The 25,367-nt window shown below is 57.8% G+C and overlaps 1 protein-coding gene across 18 annotated transcripts in view; it reads left to right on the forward strand.

Moving 5' to 3' along the window:
- Positions 1 to 25,367, forward strand: part of CAMTA1 (calmodulin binding transcription activator 1) — an 853,369-nt gene that overhangs the window by 582,102 nt on the left and 245,900 nt on the right. For 16 of the 18 annotated variants that reach the window (XM_053206405.1, XM_053206447.1, XM_053206438.1 and 13 more), the window contains one exon: positions 24,636 to 24,707. The exons of the other annotated variants lie outside the window; for them this stretch is intronic. In XM_053206405.1, the coding sequence (XP_053062380.1) occupies positions 24,636 to 24,707 (72 nt within the window). The remainder of the gene's footprint in view (positions 1 to 24,635; positions 24,708 to 25,367) is intronic. 18 annotated transcript variants of the gene reach the window in all.

Below are 25,367 nucleotides of genomic sequence, written 5' to 3' on the forward strand. Positions count from 1 at the left end.
GGGTGCAGGTGTGGGTGGGAGAGGAAGGGAGAGGGCTGAGTGCCCACCCTGACGGGAGGGAACCCTGGGGGCCGGGGCTTTCAGGCCGCAGGGCGTGGAGCACCTGGCCCACGCACACTCTGTGACACACATGGGCAAAGCCGCTTGGCCCTTTGGCCTTGGCTTCCCCATTTGCGAAACAAGGAGGCCTGAGTTCCCTTCGTGGGAAACCTCTGGAATTCCGTGAGGCTGTGTGGAGGGAGGCCCAGTGGGCCCGTCTCGGTGGCACAGGAGGGAGGCTGCTCCTGGGAAAATGGGCAGACCCCGCAGACACCTGCCCCAGACGTCGCACCTGCCCCACGTACCCAGTGCCTCAGCCCATGGCATAGACGTCATTGTTCCCATTGCACCGGAGGAAACAGGGGCTCCGGACCCCTCACACAGGCACTCAGGCTCTCTGTGCCCACCACCTGGCGGGGAGAGGTTTCCAGTTCAAGGCCCGAGGCACGCGCAGCCCTGAGTGCTCTAAGGAGTGGGGAGCAGGGAGCCAACGTGGCTGCAATTCTGACTTTGCAGCCGCTCCCGATGAGTGAGCAAACGGGAAGCGGCCTCCCAGTCCTCAGGGGCGCCTGGAGAGGCCAAGGCACAAGCCTCCAGGGGGCAGAGCCACGACAGCCCCAGGGGAAAGGAGGCCTGGGCAGGGCTGGACTGCGGCCCGGGAAGGAGCCGGCATGTGGCCAGGAGAGCCCAGAGCGCGGCGCGCATCTGCATCTGGAGGGCCTGATTGATCGTGCCGCTCAGAGTGGATATATTTTTTAATAATCTGTTTCCAAAATTAGCCTTCCTCTGTATAGCAGCGATCACAAACAGCATGAGACGCATTTTTTTTTTTAACCTGTCCGTGGTAGATATTTGCTTGCCTTCAAGAGAGAAGCAGATGAAGGTGCTGGTCCCCGGACCCCCGCAGCCTGGGGGCTGGGGAGCGCCTGGCCCCCCTCGAGTCCAGAGCTCATGAACCAGAGGAGATGCAGGGAGGCCACGCCCACCTGACTCAGGGCTTCTCCCTCCCTCTCCCCCGGCTGCCATCAGCTCTCTGCACCTTGGTGTCCTTGGCCACGAGATGGCGGTGGTTGTGGGTTTTTTATGTGGGGTTAAAATAAATGTGGAGTTAAACATAGTAGATGCTCGTTAAACATTCAGGGAACACTAGCTTCATCACCCCCATCTTTGTCCTCCTGGTGGCTTTGGAGCACTGATTCCTTCGTGGTTTTACAGGCCCTGCTGGTGCCAGATTGTAAATGCTCATTTTTAACTCAGGCCCCCTTTGGATGCAGGTGACCAGTGGGCCCCCTTCTGCTCTTGCTGGTGCCTTCTTCGGGGAGCTCCCGGCTCTCTCTACCAGTCAGGGTGTTCCGCTGCTGGGTGTTCCGTTTCCGCTTTTCTTAATTCAAAACAGCAGCTTCTCCCTGCGTTCCCTGGATAGAAACGGTGTCGGGGCCGATACGCTCGCCTTGATCTGCTCCTCCAAGGGCACGTACCCTTGACCCCTACTGGAAGACTGCCAGTGAGCGCCCGTGTCTCGATGGCTCGCGTGTAAAAGCTGCTGGTGTTACACTAAGTGCCTGCTGCGTGCCCTGCCCCGTGCTGGGCTGGGCGAGAACTGTGTCAGGGCGGCCCCGGTCCCCCGCCACCTGCCCCAAGAGCCCCTCTCTGGAGGAGGAAGGGGGTGAGGGGAAAACACAGGCCATAGTGCAATGGCCGCTGGTGTGGGGCGGGCTGCGGGCAGGGGCCGTAGGAGCTTGGGAAAGGAAAGACGTAGTTAGTGTCGGCTCTCTGGAAGACAGGGTCCCGAGCTGAGCCTCAAAAGATGACAGAGTTGGGACTGGCTGCGAGGAAGGGACAGGAGTCAGCACCTGAAGCGAGGCCTCCAGATGGGGCTGAGCTGGGCAGCCAGCGGCAAACGGCTCCGAGCCCTTGCTTGCCTCGTTCGGGAATCAGGCATTAAGTCCCTGGGGTGCTGCGGTGTGGCTGGCGGGACCCCCCTGGCTGAGGCGCGGCGGCCGGTCACCCCTGCTTCTCCCTGCTCCTGGGCCAAGGCGGGCTCCGCCTGAGCCCGCCTGCTCCCATCGGGGTAGCCCTGGCCTCTGTGCAGAACCGGGGCCAGGAGGCCTTGATTCCGGAAGTTTCAGAGGACCGCTCCATGACTGCGCCAGCCAGCAGCCCTCTCTCAAGAGCCCCCGCCGCCGGCTTCCGGGGACCCCCCAGGACTTTCCCAGCACGGCCCTCATCCCTCGCGTTTCCGGGGAGTAGTGCTGACTGCTTGGTTTCCCCTCTCATTTCTTTCTGGAATTCATCTACATCAAAGCGAGATCCCTTATGCTCAGCGCTCAACAAGGCTGTGGTGATTAAGCACTTAAATTGATTAATCAAATTTCCTGTGATGAGAAGTACTGTCATTCATTAATCTGAGCGGGATTATAAATAAGAGATGGCAGATACAGGAGACGAACGTGTTGACAGATGGAGGCGACGGCCTGAATCACAAGCAGGCGCCTGCTTCCTGAGGGCTCGAGCTGCAGGCAGCCCGGGGACAGAGCTTCCCTAAAGACAAAATTAGACCGAGATTAAAGTATCCCCATTTTAATAAAGAAATATGCATAGATGAGCGGGCGGCCGGGGAGGGGAGGGTGCAGGTTTGCATACCAATGGCCAGACTGTGTTCAGGGACGCGGTGACAGGGCTGCTGGAGGGACGCGGCTCGGCCCGGAGCAGACCCCACAGCCTTGCACACCAGTTGAGAACACGGGTTTTGGAGTCAGACCAGGCCGGGTTCAAATCCCGCCTCCACGGCTCACTCGCCGCGTGACTCGGCTGAGGTTCTTACTCTCTCTTGAGCCTCTGTCCCCCGCTGGTGAGATGCAGGTGACATGTACCCTCCTCAGGGCGTCGTTAGGATTAGATGAGGCGGTGTCTGTGAGGCACTGTTTACTCATACCACAAATATTGATTGAGCGCCGACTGGATGCCCGTACCGTGCCGCCATTTAGAGATTTACAAGGAAAAGGATGGACATGGTCCCCGCCCCTCTTAGGGCTGGCGTTCCTGCAGAGAACAGATATGACACACGGGCTTCATGGCTCCATTCCGGTGGCGGTGAGGGCCATGGAGAAGCACAGGGTCAGGGAGGGTGGGTAGTAACGGGGGAGCCTGACCTCTCTTGGGGCATGGCGACCACCTTGAGGAAGGAGCAACAGGGCTGAGCTCTGAGCAGGGCCTAGGGCTGCAGTGTGAAGAGGTGGGCGTGGAGAGAGGCCACAGAACCGTTCCCCGGGGAGAGAAGAGTGTGAGAGGGGGCCCTGGCAACAGGAAGGGGCAGGCCCAGAGGGGCGCCGTCCAGGGCCCAGCGGGGGCAGACGCACAGCAAGCCAGGAGGGCTGCAGCCGCGGGTAAGGCTGGACACGGGCAACCAGTACCCAGAGCTTCGGGCCGTGTTGAGGATTCGGGTTTTAGGCATCAGTACCCCCCAGGTGGAGGCTTTGTGAGGGGCTTGGGGGAGGCGGCGGGGTCTCCCCACCAAGGTGCAGAAGGGAACGGCCAGCCACCACCCTGGACTCCCCAGGTGCCGCGTTCTCGGTTGACCTCGTGGACACACACGTCCCCTGGTCTACCCACGTGTGGTTCCTGCCCCCCGGGGACACTGCCTGACTCATGGCCACACTGATGCTAATGGAACTTCAGTTCCCAGCTCAAGTATGTGGCTTTCCCAAGAGGTCAAAGCCCCAGGGACAGCGCTCCCACCCGGAGCACCGAGGCCTCTTGGTCGTGACCCAGTCTCAGATTTGACCCACCCCTCATATGTGCCTGACGCCTGTGGCCCGGCTCATGCCATCAGTCGGCACCAGGACGCAGGGACCACAGCGGCTCTGGTCCCCAGCGCATCGTCAGAACATGCAGGGGCCGGCCACATCAGCATGTGCACGTGGAGTTCACAGATGCTGAGTCGGGGTGGCCTTGGAAGCATCACAGAGGCGGTGGTGGCCGTGCCAGGGAGAGCGGGCAGGGTACAGGACCGCCCGGCCCTGACATGCACATCAGCATCTTCTGGGTATCGGGGCCCGGACCACGTCAGCACAATGACATTGACTGAGCTCCTGCTTGGGGTATGGCCCCGCTGAGGCACTGGGAACCCGTTCTTGCCTTCCAGGAACATTGAGTAGGACAGGGGAGGTGGGCCAGTGAAGAGATAATCGCGATGCGCTGAGGTTAGGGTCCCACAGAGGGAAGCCCAGGACAGGGGAAGGGGACTTTCTAGGATGGGCGGATGCCAGGGCTGGGATTCGTCAGAGATGTGGGAAGCGGGACAACAAGTGCAAATGGGGGTTCGAGGCAGACGGGTGGACACAGGCCAAGTGCCACGGCCCCTCTGGTCCTGACACCCTTTTCTGTCTGTTTTTACCTCCTGACGTCCCGGTCAGAGTCTCCAGGCAGCCTCTGCAGGGGCCCTGGCTCCTCAGGCCCCAGGGGGCCCGGCCTCACCTGCTCCTCTGCCCTGACACAAGGACCCGGAAAGGTCATTCTCAGGCTGCTGGGCTCACGCACTGCGATCAACCAGCAAGCCCTGTGAGCCCTCCCTGGGGCCCCTGGGAAGAATCCGCAAGAGTTTGAGGGGGTGGGGAGACGGGAGAAGCCGAACTCCCTCGCTTGTAGGAAACCCACCGGTGCTCAGTGAGATGAAAACTATCACTCCTGGCTGAATTGGCCCCTTCCACTGTTTCGCTAAATAATTAAAGACTCCTTATGAAAAGAGTTACCGTCTTAAAGATGTCAGCCCTTCATCTCTCACGTCCCGCCTCTGGAGTGTGTCCTCGGGGCCGTGCGCAAGCACCCCTGCCGAGGATAACCTTTGCCCTGGAACCCAAGAGCATCTCAAGTAGCTTTTGAAGACCCACTGTGTGCCTGGCACCGTGAGGTGCGTAGACGTCTGTCAGCTCAGCCTGGGCCTCTCCTGCCACAGTGGCTTCTACAGTATAACTTAGGGCTGGCACAGGCCTTAACGGGTCTCAGAATACAAGGGGGAGACGGCAGGGTGGGCTTCCTTCCGTCCATCTTCCATGACGGACTTCCTTTGTGCTGCCCACGCCTACGTGCTGCTTCCCTCCTCCCCGGGCACCAGGCTGGCGGGGGCAGGCAAGCTACGGAAGGCCCCGTTTCTGCCATTGAGGTGTGCCCACCGCGGGAGGGAGGGGGCTGGGAAGCAGAGGAAGGACCACCCAGCGCTGCCGGGGAGAGTGAGAGCCTGGATCAGAGGAGCAGTGAGTGTTCGCACGGCACCCTGAGGGACAAATGCAAGTTCACGGAGCCTGGAAACAGGGCTTTCCCCAACACTTCAAAAACAAAGCACGGCAGATGAAAGACAGAGAGAGGTCTGAAAGTGTGTGGCACGCTCAGGGATTCATTCCACAAACAAACGAGCGCCTACTGTCTGCCAGAAACGATGCCAGGTGCTGAGAATACAGAAGTGAGTGTGGCAGGACCCACCCCCCATACGGTTTGCAGGCTGGCAGGGGGGGCAGGCTATGCCTCTGATGCTTCGTGAAATGTGCTCCAATGAAAGCATCCTCCAGCCACCTCTACAGCACCAAGGAAGGAGTGATTACCTCGATGGCTTCCAGGAGGAGGTGTGTCCAGGCAGGTTGGGAGGGAGACTCAGAATTCGCTCAGATGCAGGTGGCCTGAACAGATGGGGCACGGAGGGAGGTGTCGACGGATGAGACCAAGGAAGGACTGAGGAGCAGAGGGGAGAGGCGGGGGTCTCCCGTGCGGGAGATCCGGAGTGCTGGGAAGGGGGAGGAGGAGAGATTGCAGAAAATCTCACAGAAAGGAGGTGGTGGCAGAGTTGGAAAGAGCGGCGAGCCCACGGGAGCCGTGGTTTGAGCAGAGTCTAGACGGATGGTCAGCGGAGTGGCCCGCAAGGAGCTGGGAAGCGGGGCTGGGGGTCCTGCAAGGTGTGAGCGCCCAGCCACAGCAGAAGTGCCTTCCTGGGGTGACCCTGGACCCGGGCAAGTCTCCCCCGGGGGTTGTCTCAAGACCCCTCACAAGCTGGAGGGACTCTGTTGACCTCAGAACTGGAGGGCCCAGGCTGCCTGATGCCGGAGGAATCCGGGGGCAGGACAAGGACTTGACCTCCATCGGGGGCTCCACCTTCATCACATCTACCCTCACATTAGTAGAGTCTTGGCGCTTGGTTGGAATTTTTCTTCTGAGAAGATCTGTGGTCACCTCCTAAGTGGTGAAAATCTCAATTTGCTGCAATTAGTAATGGCCGGAGGTGACAGGACCCAGGCTTGGAAGTGTCACCTGATGTGAGTCCCACTGGGTGGAGGCTGGACCTTGACTTGGGCATTCAGGAGTCCAGACGGTGTCATGGATGGACCTGGGCTGCCGACGCCCGGCCCCACCTAGGAGCGACCTGACTTTCTTCATTTCCATTTCCTAGAAAATGAGGGACTGGGGCTGGTGTGCAGATGATCCCTTTCAGCTCCAAACAGTTTCCAGCTCGATGCGTCTCCCACCCACCCGCTCACCTTGCTGTCGGCAAGAGTTAAGTTTTAATGAGAAAAGAATTCCTCTCCGGAATATTGAGTATAATTAAAACTCTGCTGTGAAAAAAAAAAATTAAAAATTAAAAAAAAAAAAAAAAAGTCCAGCAAACACGGAGAGTACTAGAGGAAGTGAAAATGTTAAAACACAACCCCCATTTCCCTCTCCCTACGACATGGATTATTAAGTCAGGTTTGAAAAAGTTCCTATTAAATATTTAAATATTGCATTAAATATTCATCATCTCAAAAATTGCTTCCTAACCGATCCTTAGGTAAATATAACAATATTTGATCACAAAAGCTGCACAGCCTGACAGGCTCAGAGAGGGTGAGAATCTGTCTGCGGGTGGGTTCCCACGGGCGCGGGGAATCCCGCTCAGGGGGGGAGGCCGGGAGGGCAGGTCGGAGGAGAGCCTCAGGGCTGCGGAGGTGCCGCTGAGACCTGAGCCCGCTGGCGGGGCTCCCCTCCAGGGCTGCCTCCCCACTAGGGCCGGGTGAGGGGTGTTTCTCCAGGGCCCCCCCCCCCCCACAGACCGTGCACATGGCTCTGCCCTTCCTTGTGTGGGCATCTGGTCTACCGAAGACCAGTATAACCAGCCGTCTGCGGGCAGCACTGGTAGAGGGCCCCCCACTGCAGCCTCCCAGGTGTAGGGGTTCAGTCGGCAGAGGCCCTACAGCAGCACTCCCCCACCTCAGTGTTGTTGACTGGATCACCGTTTCTGGCACTGCAGGTGCACCGCCCGGCCTCCACTGCAGCGGCCACGCCCGTGTGAAATGGCCCCCAACGCCGCGCAGTGTCCTCTGGGTGCAAAACCACCACCCCCCATTGAGAACTCCGCTCTCAGGAAAGGCAGTAAATACCTGCTGGGTGCTGGCTGGAGGGAGGGGAAGTCAAGCCAGGCGTAGTACGGGGCCAGTTTTGCACGGGCGTGGGTGCGGCGGCTGGGGACTGCTGAGCCCCGGCCACGAGCGGCCACGGGGCCAGCTCGCGGTTCCCACGTGGCACCTTCCCCGAAGGCCTCAGAGCTGGTGGCCTCCATCCATCTGCTGCTCCATTCCGGACCTCCCCCACTGGGGCCCCAACCTCATCGCCACAGAGCCCCTCCCGCATCCAGCCGCAAGACAGCCTCCTCCCTCGAGGCCCACCCTGGGCCTCCTTCTGCACCCAGGCTCCCCAGCCCTGCCCTCTCCGGGCCCCCTCGGCTGCCTTCCCACACTCGAGGGGCAATGAGGTGACCAGCCCACCGATTGCCCGGATCACTGTCGCCGGTAGGTGAGCAGACCCTCACCTCTGCCACCAGCTCTCCTTGCCCCCCTCGCGCCAGTCCTGGGTGTTGGCAGAGCAGAAAGTCCGGTGCCACAGCCTCCCCCACCGCCATCCTCCTTCCCTGGGCAGGTCCCGGGGTGGGGAGGAGGCCACAAGTGTTGAGGGGCTCCCCCCACCAGCAGCCGGCATGGGCATGGGGGTGAGGGCTCTCCTGGGCAGAGTTCCGATGACTGACTGTCAGCGCTAGCTCCCTGGGTTGGCAGACAGGAGGGTGTGAAACCCCACACTTCAGTGCATCTGGAATGTTCTTGGAGGGAGGACTGTGTGCCAGGAGAGAGTCTGCTGTCCCGTTGGACGGACACCTCCCCACCCCATTTGGTCTGCCGCAGAGGCTCAGGCTGTTTTGCACACAAAGATAGAAGGGCGTTCCAAGGTGGAGAAGCGGAACATTTCCCACAATGATCAGTAATCTCCTGTGAGTAGTGATCCCAGCATGGCCTGTCTGGGCACTTTGGGGTGAGAGGTGGCAGGGAGAGTGAGCCAGAGGCTCAGAGCGGCTAGGAGCCACTGCTGAGTAGGAAAGGTGGCCGGCTGACACATCTTTAATGAAGACAGCAGAGGCCGACCCCGGGAGTATGGGGCATGCCCTGGACGGGCCACAGAGCTGCTGAGCCAGTGGGACACCGGCCTGGACCCCTCTGCAGGGTGGGTCCGGGGTTTCCTAACCCGCAGCTGTCCCCGGGGTAGGGCGCAGGGACCCCCTGGCATTTTCCTGAGATGAGGCCCCCGAGGACAGGCGTGGCCACCCCCTCCCCCCACCCCCCCAGTCTGAGGTCCTGAACCCACCTTCATGGCCACGGCCTCAGCGTCTTCTCCTAGAAGACAGGCCAACGTAAATGCTGGCTCTTCTCTCTTCTCAAAGCAGCATCCCAGCGCGAAAGCCTTGGCTCAACGGAACAGTGGGTCTGGGTTCAAGTTCTGACCCTGCCATCACATTACCCTGACGGCTCAGTGTCCTGTGTGGGGAGGTGGGACAAAGGGTGAGGTCCTGAGGACAGAGGGAGGATGCGTGCCAAGCAGCCAGGGTGCGGCCACACGTCCGTAGACAACTTTGGCCAGACGCACGGAAAAGCCCGGGGAGGTGACCCAGGTAGCCGAGCTTCCTGCAGAACACGGGACGTGTGGCGTCACACAGGAGGTCTCTGTTAGCAGCCGCGGCCAGGGGCAAAGCAGGGCCCTCAAGGCCGCGGCCCACCTCTGGTGAGCAGGTGCAAGGGGGGGAGGGATGGAACCGCGGCGCGCGCTGGCCTCGTAAGCGGCACAGATGCAGACCCCGAGACGGGTGGGACCGAGTTTTCCACAGGCGCCCGGGGCCATGAGCTGCCACTTCGCCACGCCGTCTGCAAGATGCAATACGCCTCTTGCAGGTTAGCAGCGTATTGGATTCCGACGACTCGTGTTTTAAGGCTGCCGAATAGTTGCAGGCGACAGAAAACCTGTTTCTTTCCCATTTTATACATCCAGGAGATTTGTACCACATGCAGCCGGCGTGTCATTACACACTTCAAAATGCTGCATTCTCCCTTTCCAGAACCTGCGGATCTACCGCGAGGCGGATAGAATGCGGGGCTGAGGGTGAGGGCCCTTCCACCGGGGCCCGAGAAAGCAGCTAAGTGGAGGGTGCCTGCCTCTTGCCATTAAGAATCCAGCCCACCGCCTCCACCCCCGGGGAGGCGCATCTCCTGGCGGCTGCAGGACAATCTGTTATTTCCCCAGGGAGGCTGGGGAACGTGCTCGCAGGGGAGAAGCGGGTGTAATTACAGAGGCCCAGGCAGGGCACTGCTTTAATGCATGTAGGGTCCGCTGCTTGACTTAAGTACACCTTGCTGAGCCCCGAGACTGCGCCCTGCACTCTCACTGTGCCCAAGCTCCTGGTCCGGGGAGACCGCCCCCCACCTCGTCCCCCCCCAACCTGCCTCCCCAACCTGGGCCCCCCCCCCCCACCTGGCCCTGTTAGTGTGGAACCAGCCCCTTCTCCAGTTGAGAGCCATTTGTGTTATGATCTCCTTTGCAGATGGCACATCTCAGGACCTATGGGGGTGGGTTTTGGAAAGTGGGTTTCCGGAACTTCAGATCTCAGCATGCAGAGTGGCTACAGTTGCCTAGATGGCAGTGAGCGGCTCAGGCTCTGGTCCCCGCCCTGCCCAGGGCCTCCCTTCCTGCCTGCTCTGGGGATACAGAGCCCAGTAAACTGGAAACTCAGGCTCCGTCTCTCCTGTGCTAACTTTCCTCCTTTGGCCCAACTAGCTTTTCCAGAACGTTCAGTGCCAGGGGAGACACAGAGGAACATGGGTCCAAACCTCCTTGAGAAGCTTTTCAATGGGGAGGGAGGCCCTCTTTCCTTTCTTCCTCCTCAGTGTAGGCTCCTTGCAAGGCCTGGGGTAGACCATTGAGTGTGGGCAGAGCCTCTGCCCATGAAGCTCTAACAGCACAAGTCATTGCCAGCCCACTCAGATGGCCCTTCGGCCCGCTGCCCTTGGCAATCCCGCCTTCTTCTGCTGGGTCCCAACACCATGCCATTCCCAAATACCTCCTCTGGGCTGGGCCTTGTGCAGACCTGGGGTTGAGGGGGGATGTCAGCAGAGGGAAAGGGTCAAGCCCATGCCCATGGGGAGTGGACAGGCTCACTGAGAAGATAAGACCCTCAGAAAAGTGCACGGAGCGGGGTTGCCAAGAGCCAGGGCAGCTCCTCCTTAAGGGCTGAGATTTAGACAGCAGGTGCACTAGGCGGGAAGCCCGGCAAGGAGGGTGGGTCAGCCCTGCCCTGAGATGTGAGCCCCCGAAGCCAGGGTCAGCTTTGTCTGGTTCCCTATCAAAGTGCCAGCATCTTGAAAGGGCCTACCGCACGATAGGTGCTCAGTAGGCGTACCTCAGCTGAATAGGTGGGCTTGTAGATGGGCGTCTGTCTCCTGGGTCCTTTCGAGTTCCTGGAGCTGAGGTAGCTTCTCCAGGGACAGGGGGCAGCGGGACCCCTGTCCCTGGTTTGTGCCTGGGCCACAGTTTTGTTTTGTTTTTAGTTGAGGTGAAGTTCACATAACATAAAATTAACCCTTTTAAAGCAAGCAATTCAGCGGTTTCTGGAACATTCACAAGGTTGTGCAGCCATCACCTTTATCTCCTTCCAAAACCTTTCCGTCCTCCACAAAAGAAACCCTGTTCTACTACACAGCTCCTCCCTTCCCCCCCCCCCCGCCCCCGCCCCAAGTAAATCTGCTTTCTGACTCTGTGCATTTGCTTACTCTGGACATTTCATATACAGGAATCACACAATACGTGGCCTTTCGGGTCCGGCTTCTTTCACTCCGTGGAGTGTTTTCAAGGTTCACACACGTTGGAGTGTGTGTCGTGTCTCATTCCTTCTTCTGGCCCAACAATGTCCCATTGTGTGGCTGTGGCTCATTCTGTTTACCCATCCGGCTGTTGACGGCCGTGTGGGCCGCTTCTGTCTTTTGTGAAGAGCTGAGCGCGCGCGGGTGTGCGAGCCGCTTTGAGGGGCTGTTTTTCATTCTTTGGGAGTTGCTAGGTCATATGGTAATTCTGTGTTTAACTTTCGGAGGGATGGGCCAACAGCTTCTCCAAAGGTTCAAAAGAGATTTTTGAATAGGCTTCCAGGCTCTGAGGAAGCAGAGGCCCCCACCATTCAGGGGAGGGAGGTTGGAGGGGGCACTGCATGTGTTGGGGAGCAGGAGAGGGAGTGGGAGCAGGAGAGGGAGTGGGGCAGAGAGCTTGCACCCCAGCCCTGGGGATGGGATCCGTGGTAGAGAAGGGGTGTCCTCACTGGAGGGTGGGGAGCACCATCCTCCTATGCTGGGAGCAGGGTGTATCTGGGGAAACTGAGGAAGCATGTGTTAATGGAAGACCGCCTGTGCTCTGGTCCTAGAAAACATGTGGGCGTTTCATCTTCCTTCAATCTAACAAACCTGTAAGGTCTAGGGCATCAGCTCCCCGCCCTCTGCTAATAAGGACTTTGAGGTTCAAGGAGACCAAGCTCCTCTGCATACACGACCTTCCCAGTCCTTAGTGCTTTAAAGTGCCTGAGAGTTTCCAGCTCAGGCCTGGCTCCAGTGCCCACATGCTGGCCGCAGGGGCAGATCAGGAAGGGCAGGGAGGGGCTCTGCCCCCCAACTCAGTTCTCCTCCAGAGGTGCCCGGGCCTGGACACAAACACTCTGTCTGAAGGCCTGGCTCCCTGGGGACATTCTCGCCTCCCCCTGCTCTCCCACGGGGCCAGCATCCCTCGCGTCCTATATTCAAAGGACGGGAGGCCTCTCGTTCAAGGTCATGGAGACCTCCGAGTGCCAGCCCTTCCTCCTGCAAACTCCTGGTACCTCCTTGGGTGGCCATTACTGTTCAAGCCTCACTCCTGTTACTATCATCACTACTATTTCCATTCTACAGATGAAGACGTAAGACATCAAAGCTCAGGGCCCTGAGTGACTTCAGTTCATGTCCCTAAGTGTCAGCAGGCTCACGGGGGCGTCCGATGTGCTCAGGCACTTGGAGGCACCGAGAGCAGGGCCTGGTGAGGGTGGGACGTCCCCACGTGTTTCCAGCACATTTGTTTCTAGGGGAAGGGGTGCGGCTCAGTACTTCCTGAGGTTCCCAAGACAGCCAGACTTGCCACCCACCGGCATCTCTCTGTGGCCGGAGCCGGCCAGCGGCATGATCCCGTTTGGGTGTGTTTCTGACACAGGCCCCCAGATCGATCGCCTGCCGCCGGGGACGCTCCCTTCACCGGAGGGCTCTTCCCTGCCGCCCTCTCTCTTTGTGGTGATGTTTTTGTGAACTTGAGAAAAAAATCAGGAAAAGGCCGATTCCCTCTGTCCAGCCCATTAATTCTGCATGCTCAGGCCCAAATTAACCTTGGCAAGGCTTCGAGAGGAGAGAGTAATTCTAACCTTAAAAATCTGCTGATTAAAGCTGGTTTCAGGAATTCGATTCCACTTAATGTCTTGGCAGGGAGCCCAGCCTCACATTAACACGGCCGCAGACTCGGGTCCTGGCATTTCCCTCCACCTTCTTAATAAACAAAACCCCGTTGCCTGTTTGAAGCGAGAATTCCTTTCCCGGACTCCCTTGCTGCACGAAGCTGTGTGTGTGCCTTGCAGAGCACCGTGGGCACCTGGGTGGTGTCACAGGTGCCCGGGAGGGGCGGCGCTGAGAGCTGGGTTCCAGCAGGCCCTGAAGCAGAGCAATAATTACAGCAGAGATGCCGGGCCCTCGGGCCCCAAGCGTACCGAGCAGGGCAGGCGTCAGAGCAGGGGCTCCTTTCTGGGCAGCCCTCTGCCTTCCGTGCCGCCTACAATGGCCTCTGGGGACTTTAGGAGCCCAAGTGCCAGTGTTTGCACATCTCCCAAGCCCCTGCACCTTCTGGGAACAGGGACCAAGGGATGGGTCATGAGTAAAGACAAGGGCCAGCTACCTGGAACATACACATACACCGAAAACCCTCAGCGCCAAAAGACACAGCCACTGGCCTCCTATAGAGACTCTGTGTTCCCCACTAGCAGTCACTTTGGCTAAAATGTGCAAAGCGTTGCTAAGGCGTGTCAGCCTCCACAGGCCACCTGGCAAGGGGAGCACCAGAGCAAGAGCTACTCGTGGGAGTCCACTTTCCCCCTCAGAGTCCACAGTCCAGGGCCGTCTGGTACACAGCAGAGGGCTGAGCGGCTGTTGGTGGAAGGAGGGGAGGAGGGGAGGAGGGAAGGAGGGGAGGCCATGACCGGCAGAAGCCACTTTCTAGATCAGTTCCAGCCCCTTGGCAGGGCACCAAGAAACAGGTCTCAGCAATACACTTTGATGAGAGAAAGGAAATTTCACTTTACTTGTTTATTATTTGTGCCCGGTACTTTTAGGAAGTATTTGAGATAGAAACAGCCCAGATATGTTGCAATAGGCTCAAAGAACAAGAATGCGAGTGTGGGGAGAGAGCTGAGTCAGGGGACGTGGGTATGTACATAGAGGGACAGAGATAGAGAGACGGAGGGAGGGAGAGACAGAAGGAGAGAGGATAGTTTCCCCGCCCAGCACACCTGGCGAGGAGGGGCAGGGTGGGATGGACCCCCTCCGAGGGCCCTGGGGGACCAAGTGCCCCAAGGGATTTCCGAGATGTGGAAATGCCCCCGGAGGCCTGGCTTCTGCAGCTGTTTGGCAAGCGTGGGGGGTGGGCAGGAGCCCACACCCGCCTGGCTGAGGGTGGCAAGGGTGGGAAGGCGGGCAGGTATGGGCCACCAGGTGCCTGGACTGGACCCCTGGCAGGAGCCCAGAACAGGGCCCTCGGGCCAACCAGGATGACTGCAGAGTTGAGCCCGCGGCCCCCACTCCTGCCCCGCCTGCTCTGCGGGAGAGCCAGGGCTCGGATCCCCTCCTTCCCTAAATCTAAATTTACCTCATTATCAATTTTTAGCTATTACTCCATTTTATACCCACTAATTTATTAATCCTGAAACCCCCCAAAAACAATAAAACTGAAGCTCCAGGAATTTTATTTATACCTTTAAACATGATTTTTATGCCTTTTTATCTAGAAATTCATTTAATCTTTATTGCTGTCCTCACTCATGTCATGGTTAGGCTGCGGCAGCTCTGCTCGGATGTGCTGTCCTGGGGACGCTGTCCCTTGGCGGGGGTGGGGGGGGAGCCCAGGTGAGCAGAGGCGGGGGGAGGGGCACAGGGGGGCCAGGGCGAGGCCATACCTGGCGGGGCCTGATGTTCTACAGTGGCCCTGGGGCAGGACGTCACCTCCCTAGTCCCTGGAAAAGGCTGGCGGTGAGAGGCATCTCGTTGCTCATGCTGTCCCCTGATCTCTGCCCTTTAGTTCCCCTTCGGGTCCTTTTTCCAGAGACCTAAAGGGCCCACGTGCTATAAAGATGGTCTAGAATTTTCTATGGAGATGTTGGGGAGCCTCCAGCATGAGGCCCCCTCTCTTGACCCACCCATAGTACCTCTTAGCGCTTCTTCCCACTCCTCATCCAGACCCAGAGGCACTGAAGGCCTCCCAGGGACACCAGAAACCCCTCCTGGAGAGTCTCTTTGGCTCTCTCTGCTTGCCCAAGGTGCCGCTACCCTTGCGCACCCCCTCCCCCAAGCTCCTGCCGATGCCGGTCCCCAGGGTCTGGGGGTGCACAGGACTGTCTGCAGGGCAGTGGGGTGGGGTGCACGTGTGTCCTAGGCCTGCCGGGCTCTGCCCCATTCTGGCTCTGTCCCTTGCACACCGCTGGTCTGTGGGGACGGGGCAGAGAGCTGCCAGCCTTCCATAGTTTGCTGCCCCATCCCTTTCTCTCTGCCCCTCAATTCCTCCGGCTCTGGGGACCTGACCTCCACAGCCAAGCTAGGCCACCTGGTCCCCAGTGTCCCTTTGGTGTGTGCACCACAACTTCTGCCCATAAGCTGGGGGTGAATTCCCAGAGCTCAGATTCCAACTTTAACATGTCCCTGTGACCTTGGGTTAGACACTACTCTCTCTGAGCCCCAGCTCCCACATCTGCAGAGAGGGCATCCTCTTCCAGGATAACGGAGAGGACCCCGGTCTTTTCCCCATCTCCTGGGTCACCTGTGGCACCAAGCACAGGGGAGCCACTCGATTAATTGGCAGAAAGACCAGTTATTGTAATGTCCTGGAAAAGCAGGCCACCAGGACGCCAGGCCTGGAGGTAGCCAGTCTCAGGGAGGGCGAGTTCCTTGAGGTTCTGGAGAATGAATCTTTGGGAGCCTGCCCACCCCAGCCCAGAGAGGCCCCCCCCCAAGAAAATACAGGCCCAGGCCAGCCCCCTTGCCCTCTAGCCTCAGTCCCCCGCTGTGGCAAGCCTGAGCTGCGTTGGGAGATGCCTTTGCTGATTGTCTTAGGAGACAGGCCAGGATGGAGACCCGGTCAATGATGATCTAATATTCCAGATCTCTCCTGTCACCCAACCCAGAGGCCAGATCAGACTGCAATCCATTTAGCTCAAACTAATTTTAAAGCAATTCACTATTTAACAAGTTCTGAGGCCCAGTGCTTTTGCAGGCAGCATGCGAATTGAATCATTTGGTCTAATCTTAGATTAATACGAACCAAATCCTTCAGTGAGGACGGTCCTGGGAGCAGCCTGGGACTTCACCCCTTTGTCTTTGCCGCAGGCAGGCCCTGCAGAAAGCCTAACCCTCAGCCACTGGCCTGGACGCCTGAGTGATGCTGCCAGGGGCTGGCCCACTGGGCAGGGTCAGACGGGGTGGGTCTGAGTTCCCCTCTGCCTCTTCCTAGCCCAGGTGGCCTTGGACAAACTGCTAGCCTGTCCAGCCTCAGCCTTCCCCACGATGTCTCTGTGCGGGGCAACATAGAGCTAGAGACAAGAGAAAGTCCACGTCACCCCACCAGTGCCCCTACACGAGACCTTCTAGTGCCTCTGGGGATGTGCTCCGGCTTCCGGGGGGCCCCAGGGAGCATCAGGCTGTGTACCATGCGGCAGCAGCTGCTGGTCCGGGGAGATCTGGAAGGTGCTTGTGGGTTTTCCCTTCACTTGCTCCTTGGAGAGCACCTGCTTCTCCCAGGATGTCAAAGCTTTGGCAGCAAAGGAACCGTGTTTACCCCCTTCCATGAGCCCTGCAGCTCTGTCTGCCCAGGTGTCTTCCTGCCCCCCCACCCCCCACGAGTCCCAGGGCCGGCTCACAGCTCAGGCAGGCGAGACACTTTGGTGCCTCTAGGGTCACCCTGGAAGGATGGGGCTCTCATGGGAGAGAAGAAAGCACCAGGAAGACATAGGGCAACGAGAGGCGGAGACAGCGGCTGGGAGGGAAAGCTGGGGGGATCAGACCCAAAGTTCTGATTCTGCACCTGCACTTGTTCCTCAAATCCCCAGAGCCCCCCAGTCCTTCCAGGAAACCTGCTTCAACAAGCAGGGTCTGGACCAGTGCCGCAGGGCAGAGCCATAAGAACCACAGGGCCTTTGTTTCCACGCAAGGCCGTCCGCCGACCGCTCATCACTGGTCTCATGGGGGTTCAGCAGAATGGTCTGTGGGTTCACAGACTCGGCCACCCAACATCAGGACCAATCCTCTGTGGTCCCTTGCAGAGGATTCAGATGGGAAAGCTGGGAAGAAGGCGACATCCTTGCCCATGCCCATCCTTCTGCCTAGAAACTTCTCTCGTCCACCTGACCTGGTCTTTTCCACCTGTTGTCCCCTGGCCCGCGGCTCCTCATCACAAATGTCACTTCCTCTTCAGCACGGCAAAGACTCTTCCCTCCCCCGGCCTCCCTTGCACTTAGCATCAGCCCTGTTTCGACCTGGTTTTGTTGGTTTGCTTGTCTCTTTCTCCCACAGGGGAGACTGGGGGGTCACAGAGGACTGGGGCTAGGGACAGGCACGGAGTCGACAACAGTGAGAACTTGTTTACCACAGAGCCAGGGCCCAGCCCGGCCCCAGGTGCCCTTTTTCAGAGGGGGTGGCTGTCACTCCATCCACTTGGGGAAGTGCCTCTCACCTGCCCCTGCCCAGGATCTTCCAAACAAGTGGCCCCTTACCCCTTCATCACTTCAGGGCAGGATTAAATTGTTATCTTCTGGGTGGATTCTCCCTTCCCTTCTATTATCTCTTTGTCTTCTGTCTCCTTTATACCAGAACGCATTTTTTAAACTATTCATCTTTGTCATGTAAACGTCAGATTCAAGTGTGTGAGAGAAACTAGGCCCCTAAAAATCTTCTTTCACTCTGATTGCCGCTGTGCGGACGGTCACCTTCCCGATGGGAGGGTGGTGAGGCCGGGCCACAGGGGGAGCACAGGGGCCACCGCCAGAAGCCTAACCCAGCTCTCAGGGTTCTAAGCGGAGATGTGCCATAAACACCCTAGTCTGAGGACACAGCAGGTCTCGTCCCTGCATTGGAGAAGGCTTTGGGCGTGGGGAGAGGCAGGGAGCGGGCTTTCTGTCACAGCACAGGGGGCTCTGGGAGACACTGGCTGACTGATTCAAGATGTGGAATGACCCATACCAACCTGCAGGCATACCAGCTTCCCAGAGTGGAGCCAACGTCCAAAAGCCCAACCTCCGTGTTCTGTCTTGCCCCAAACCCTGGTTCCCCCAAATCCCAGCTATTGGGGTTTTAGGCTCCAAGAGTCTCAGCCAAACATCTCTACCCTGGGTGTCCACTCTCGTCGTCTAGAGCCACAGTGTCCAATTGGAGCTTTCTGTGATGATGGAATGTTCCATCCCATCAAACCCAGGAGCCACCAACTACCAGCTGTTGAACGCTGGAAGTGAGGCTAGTAGACTGGGGAACCGAAGTTTCGATTTTATTTCATTCTACTAAATTTGAATTTGAACAGCCACACGTGGCTGGTAGCTGCCATGTTGGAAACCGCCACGCTGGAGAGGCCTGGGCAATGCACCTTCCAGCAATCCGTGGAGTAAGAGGCCAGGCTCACACTTTCCCAGAGATGAAGGTCAACAGCAAACCTTGGCTTTGCAGGTTGTGGGAGGTGGCCCCAGGAAACAGAATGAAATGTTTGCTCCAGAGAAGCGATTTTGCTGGCAGCCGAGGCCGTAGAGGTGTTTTGTTCCTCTAAAGGAAAGGGCCAAAGCACCTATACATCCCCAATAGCACACTGGCCACTTTCAGCTTTCTGTGCCTTACATCGCTGAATGCTGCTCAGTTAATAAATAAGGTGCATGACCGGTAGAGGAAGCCATGTGTTCACTGAGTACCTACTACATGCCAAGAAGCCCTCTGGTCCAAGTACCGGGCCTGGGTGTTGGCTAATCTCGCGAGAGGCATCGAGGGTGACGTGCAACGTACTCAGGCCCAGGAAACAAACACCCGGAATTAGGTCCAATTGGAAAGACATCAGAGCCCTGTGAAAGCTTCCATGGACAGGATGGAAGCTGTGATCTGTTCGATACTGTCCTGTGTCACGCGCATTTGTTAAATGAGCAAACTGTCGCTCCCACGCGTTTAGGCCTGCCCTGCTCCCGCTTTGGCCTGCTTAGATACTCACATGACGTGGAAGTCAAGCACAGTTTCCTGAGCACCTGCTCTGTGGAAAGCACCGTGGGGAATTTTACAAAGGACAATACAATTCGCGTTCTTGCCAATCTGATGAGACTTGTGCCCATAAGCTGGGGGTGAATTCCCAGAGCTCGGATTCCAGCTTTAACGCATCCCTGTGACCTTGGGTTAGACACTACTGTCTCTGAGCCCCAGCTCCCACATCTGCAGAGAGGGCATCATACCACCCTCTTCCAGGATAACGGAGAGGACCCCGGTCTCTTCCCCGTCTCCTGGGTCACCTGTGGCACCAAGCACAGGGGAGACACTCGATTAGCCAGGACTGGGGGCAAACTATGCCCACAGGCTGGATGTGGCCCACCACCTAGTTTTGCACAAGCTGAGCTCGGATGGTGTTTGCATTTTATAATGGTTGGTTGGGGGGAAAAAATCAATAGAAGAAGAATGTTCGTGACACGTGAAATTCTGCCCAATTCAAGTGGCAAAATCCACGAATGAGGTTTTGTTGGGACACGGCCACACCCATTTGTTTACCTATGGTCCAAAGCTACTTCTGCCCTATAAAGTCAGGGTTGAGCAGTTGTAACAGTGACCGTCTGACCCACAGGCTGAGAATATTTACTCTCTGGCCCTTTACAGAAAGTGCCAGCCCCTGTGAGACAGGAGGCAGGAGTGCAGATGTGCGAAGCCTACATGATGGTGGTGGTGAATAGCACGCCTGAGGCAGAATCCACACCCTCGTGGCTGCCCTTGACCCTGGGAGGCCCTTTCCAGGGACCGCTTCCACTGGCCGGGTCAGGAAGGGCTTCCTGGGAGACAGAGGCCCTGGATGGACTCGGGCTGAGTGGGGTTTGCACTGGCAGTGGGACCCCACGAGGGGAATTGTAGAAACAGGAGCCACAAGGCCTGCCTGGGGACAGTGAGCCGGCCGTGTTCTGTAGCCCTAGCTGAAAGGGGAAAACAGAGGGCTGGGCTTTTGGCGGGGGGCAGGGAAGGGAAGGAACGTGGGGAAGGGACACAGAGGCAGGGAAGGAGGGAGGAAGGGAGGAAGAGGGGGAAAGAGACGAGGGAGGTAGGGAGGGAGAGGTGGAGAGAGAGGTGGAGAATCAGCTGGTCACAGAAGCCATCGAGGGCTGGACAGAAAGGAGAGGCACCTGGTGATGTCCCAATATCACAACCAGGAAACTTGGCTCATCACACAGAGATGTCCCCCTCTTTCATCCACTGAAGCCATCGGGTGTTGAGCCTTGGCAGACGGTCTGGCAGGTGGGGGACCTCCCTCCCCCGACGGCTGAGTCTGTGGGGAGAAATCCACTGGAGGAGATTTGCAGCCAAGGTGCCCTCTCTTTGTAGGAAGAGTTTATCTTGACTTGAAGGCAGCTCCCGTTTACTATTGGTTTCCCTGTAAATTTATCTTTCCTTTTTATTTAAGAAGGGGGAGAAAAGCCCCGTAGTGTCACATAAGCAATTTTGAGTATTTAAGAAAAACTCCTTCCCTGCTCAGCTGTCATGTTCACAGGAAGCTGTCAGGCCTTAATTCCGCAAATATAACGATTTTGAAAGTTGCTTCCAGCTAGGGGTGAGGTTCTCCCAAATTTCCTATAAATAGCTAGTTGCTTTCTCTTTTTCTTTCTTTGTACACACACATCAACCAGGGACTCACGGCACGCTTTCCCCCACACACCCCCACACGCGTGTGCACGTGCACCTCACGCTTACGTGCACACACACACAGCTGCGTCCACCAGCTCTGGAAGACGACTCTCCCCCCAATCGCATCATGGCTCCTAGACGAAAAACTCAACCCACGGAGCCCCCAGGGGAGCCCCAAGCCTGATCAAAAAGCACCAGGAGTTTGTAAAACACAGATCGCCACCGACAGACTTGATTGCTTTTTTGATTAGTGAAAGAATGGATTTGATACACTGCCTCGTCCGATAACGTGCAGTTAATCCCCAGTTGTCATATGGGCTAGAAGTGGGCCAAGAGCTGCCAGGTGATGACGTGGCGACAAAGGCACCCGGGAAGAGAGGGTGGCACCGGGGCTGTGGGCTGGCTGGGGGTGCCCTGTGAACGGAAGGGGAGAGGACCAGGGCGTGGAGCACGTGGCGAGGCAGGCCGGTCACATGCTGAGCCTCATCAGGTTCACGCCTCCCCTGCTCCATCCGCCTGCAGGCTGGGCTGCGTGTGGCAAAAGCCAGCCTGAGGGGACACTCGCTCCCGGGCATCTCTGTTTCCTTCCCACGCCATCCCTGTGCCCAGATTGCGGTTTCCAGCCCAGACTGAGCACCATTCTGTGCATTCTGTGTCTCTACTAGCTTGTCTTCCAAACTCCTTGAACTCACCAGGTAGGAATCTGAAACCAGCCTCTCCCCCAGCAGGCTGCTGCACCCCCAGGGTTTTCTGTCCCGGTGCCTGGGACCCCTTGTCCCCCCACGCTTGTCTGAACAGGTGCACGGGCGTCGTCCTCGCACCCGGCGAGCGTGGCCACTTCTCCACACCTGCACGGCCGCCACCATCCAGTGCCAGGGCGGCTCCCGACTCACAGGGCTGGCCCCAGTGCCCTCACCTCCCTTGGCTGTCTTCCCTGGCCACACTGCGCCGCGGTGAGCTTCCGAAAGGCAGACCTGGTCATGACATCCGAGGGCAAAGTCAAGCTCCTGGCTGTGGCCCCCATGGCTTGTTGTCACCTGACCTACTTCGTCTCCCCCACCTGGACCCTCGTCATGCTTGGCCTTGCATCCAGGGTCCTATGGTTCCTCAAGCCAGCCTCTGCCTCACCTCCTGTCCCCACCTGCTTTTCCTGCTGCTGGGATGATGATCCGCCCCCCCCCCCCACTCTTCCCTCAGACGCGCAGTCCCTCCAATGCCCTCTCCCACTGTCCTCTGGGACTGTTCTGGGCATCAGCTCTTGACCCTCACAGCCACCCAGGAGACAGGAGGAGGAAGGTGCCCACATCACAGCCTAGAAGGACAGGGACCCTCCTAGCAGGTCTCGTACCCCAAGCAGGACCCGTCTCTCCAGAAGCCCCTCTTTGCTGACTCCAGCTCACCAAGGGTGGATTCTGGGAAGCCTCTCCCCCCACAGGGACAGTAAACCAGCTACTCAACATGAGTCAGATTTCCCTGAAACTGAAGCTGAGCGCTTTAAGCATTCAATGTGGAGCCATTTTCCAGGATGGTTTTCTAGTATGTAGTTTAAAGTCCTGAGCCTTTGGAATAACACAAGCAAAAATGAACCATTTATTGCCTTCAGGTCCTGTACCCTGTACTGGGCTGTGGAGACCGGTGGGACACTTGTTGGCCACCGTCATTCAGAGGGTCTGAGGCTCCCTGCCTCACCCTGGAGCTTCCAGTCCCGGAAGTACAGATGGGCAGTGAGCCATGGGAGGGACCCAGCGTGCTGGGCAAGGCAACACGGGGAGGGGGGCATGCGCTTGGGCTCCTTGAGTCCTTGGGGTTCTAGAGGGGGCTTCCCTTCCTCCTTCGATGCTACTTGACATGGTTCACTCTCATCAGGGGTCCACTGTCCCTCTCTCCAGCCTTCATCGATGATGCCTCTCATCTGTGGAGACCAGAGACATCAGATCACCAGGGTGGTTAGAGTAATATCTAAAAATAGAGTAACTAGGTTCTGAGTGAGGCCCTGAGGGTTCCTCTGATTAAAATGCATGAGCCTTGATGTAGAAACGGTGATTTTTCTTTTTAACATCATCCTGCTCATTGGTTGGTTCTGGGCACTTCTGGGCAGGTGAGCTTGCCCACAGGTGCTAGGGAGGCCCAGGGGAGGGGGGGGTGGCGTGCTTTCTACTTCCTGTGGACTCTCAGAAGGGACACACAGTAGGTGTTGGAGTCCCAGGGAGTCCTCGTGTGTAGTTCAAAGATGCTGCAGCCTGGCCCACACAGATCAGCAGTGAACTTGAGGGGGGGGTGGGGAATGGAGGCGCAAATCAACCACATTCTTTTCAAGTTCGAGAGAAAGCAGTGGAAAGAGGAGACAGGTGAAGGGGGGAAGTCTGCAAACCCTCAAGAGGAATGAACAGTGAGAAAAAGCGGATGCGTGGCCTTTTATTTCAAAGAGACAGGAGAGAGTTCTTCTCTCAACAATTTATGTCTCTCTCCATTTGGCTCATTACATGAGCCAAAGTAATGAAACTTCCCACGAGAATAGGCAAACTCCAAAGGAAAAGAAGTGATAAAAGTCGCAGGGTGGGCTGCTCGTTCATGGCAAATGAGAGCTCACAGGAAATGTCCAAACAGGCGCCTCTCTCGGCAAGAAGGAGTGAGTTATCAAAAATAACAGTAAAAAAAGAAACACGGCGTATTAAAAAACAGAAGAGTCAGGAAAGTATATTGCCTTCTTAATAATAAATACGTTTCGTGGGCAAGAATTGCAAGGGAATCGTTTAAATTAATTTCCGCTTTGTTTGGTTGGTTTATACAGGGTTTGGTCCCAGCTGACAGCAATCTGTAAAAGTTCTAACATATTGGAAATCTGATTTTCTTACAGCCAGAGTCCCGTAGTCCAAACTGATTTCTCTTTCAACTCTGCTAATCAGACAGGGCTCAGATGGATTCCTGGTAGAACCGAATCGCACTTGGTCTTTTGGGGGTATATTAAAAAATTTCTGGTATAAGCTTTAAATGCAGAGAGAGCTGCTGGCCAGTTGTCACTGCAGTGTGGTGTGAGGGGCAGTGGGGGGCGGGGGGTGGCAATGGCCGTGGCTCGGATGAGCAACGAGGGGCCCAGGGAAGACCTTGCCCATCCCCGGCCTGCAAGGCTCTGGTGCCCTGCCTTCTCTTTCTGCCCCACCGATTGTGGAGCAGGTGTTTGGGAAGCCAGGGAAACACGGCAGGAGAGGGAAGGAGAGAGTCCTGGTTTGAAGGCAAAACCCTGGCCACCCCGAGACTCGCATAATTGGGTTCTGAGAAGACCCTAGAGGACTGTCCTCCTCACCAGGCCCCACTCTCCCCCTCCGCCTGCAAACCCGTCCCCACTGCTGGCCCTGACTGTCCTGTCTCCGGGTCCTAGCATCCCTCCTCACCGTCCGCCCCCCAAACCGAATCCATCTGTGAAAGATGCAGGCTTCACCTTAGAACAAACACAAATGTGATTGAACAGACTAAATAGAAGCCAGCAAGTGGGGCATGCACGAGGGGCCTCTCGGTTTCTGGAGGTCAGTCCTACGAAGTGCCACCCCCAGCCTCAGAGGTCCTGCCATCCAGGGCTGCCCCGCTCACCCAGTGTGATACCCTTGACCAGGAAATGTCTGGAGAGTGTGTGTGTGTGTGTGTGTGTGTGTGTGTGTGTGTGTGTGTGTGTGTGTGTGAATCAATCCCACATACGTTCAGCCCCTCCCCGTACACCAAGGGGTCTTAACCTAGGCTCTGTGAATGAACTTCAGGGTAACCCCCAGCCCCTACAATTAAATATGGGCAAAACGCACACGAATGTGCATTCCCGCGTCCCCACCTCTTCTGGGTTCTCATGTGCCTCCATGGCCCCTAAAAGGGAAAGCACCCAGCTGTCCGCCCGGGTTTGCCTGCTGCCTTGCCCACTGTGCTTCTTAGATTCCGACCCGGACCTCGGTCCCGGCCCCGGAGCCAGGCGCACGGGCACTGGCCCTCGGCCTCCCAGGGTGCCAGTGGCGTCCGCGGCCCTTTCTCGCTCCTTCTCTGTTGCGCCGTCTCTCTCTCTCCCTTCCTTCCCTCTTTCCAACTGAATTCTCGTTTTTCCTCTCTCCCTAGTGCTTGTACGGCTGCTATGTCCATTCCTCCATCATCCCCACCTTCCACCGGAGGTGCTACTGGCTCCTTCAGGTAGGTGGCTGGGACTGGATTCTTCTTCCGTCTCCGGTGCTGTGGAAGGTCTGTGGAGGGAGCTGCGTGGGCGTGGGGTCCGGCGTGCGGCGGCTTCGGGCGGGGGTGCCCCGGCCAGAGCTCCTAGGGGCATTGGCATGTGGTGCTGAGGCCAGGTGTGTGGCCGGCCTGGTGTGCTGTGCGATGCCAGGAAGGGGAGAGGCCTGGGGTGGGGGGTGGGGGGGCCGTCCTTCCGCCCCATGAGAGTAAAGCCCCACCGGGTGCTTCCAGGGTGGCTCGGTTTCCTCTTGATGAGGACGGAAAGAAGGCTGAGCGTCTGCCCGACTGCAGAATGCCCGTTGACCGAAAGCTGTGCGTTCACATTGTCTTGTGGGTTAGTCAGTCGTTGGCACTCGTGGAAAATCGGCTCTCAGAGGCATGCCAGCGGCAGCCGGATTGATCGGAAGGGTTGTTGGGAGAGCGGGGGCCCACGGCTCAGTGGGAAGGAGCCCAGGAATCCATCTGTGATGTCTGCCATGCAGGGGGACGGAGAAAGGGGCGGAGGAGCCCCCCGGCCACCCTCGCTCCACAAGGGTGAACTGGCTCCCAGCTCTGTGTCCATGGTGCCCGTGCACAGCCTCACGGAGTCGGGCCTGGCTCGGGGCCGCGGCCGCCCAGCCT

Source organism: Acinonyx jubatus, chromosome C1 (genome assembly GCF_027475565.1).
Source record: "Acinonyx jubatus isolate Ajub_Pintada_27869175 chromosome C1, VMU_Ajub_asm_v1.0, whole genome shotgun sequence".
Taxonomy (NCBI): Eukaryota; Metazoa; Chordata; class Mammalia; order Carnivora; family Felidae; genus Acinonyx; species Acinonyx jubatus.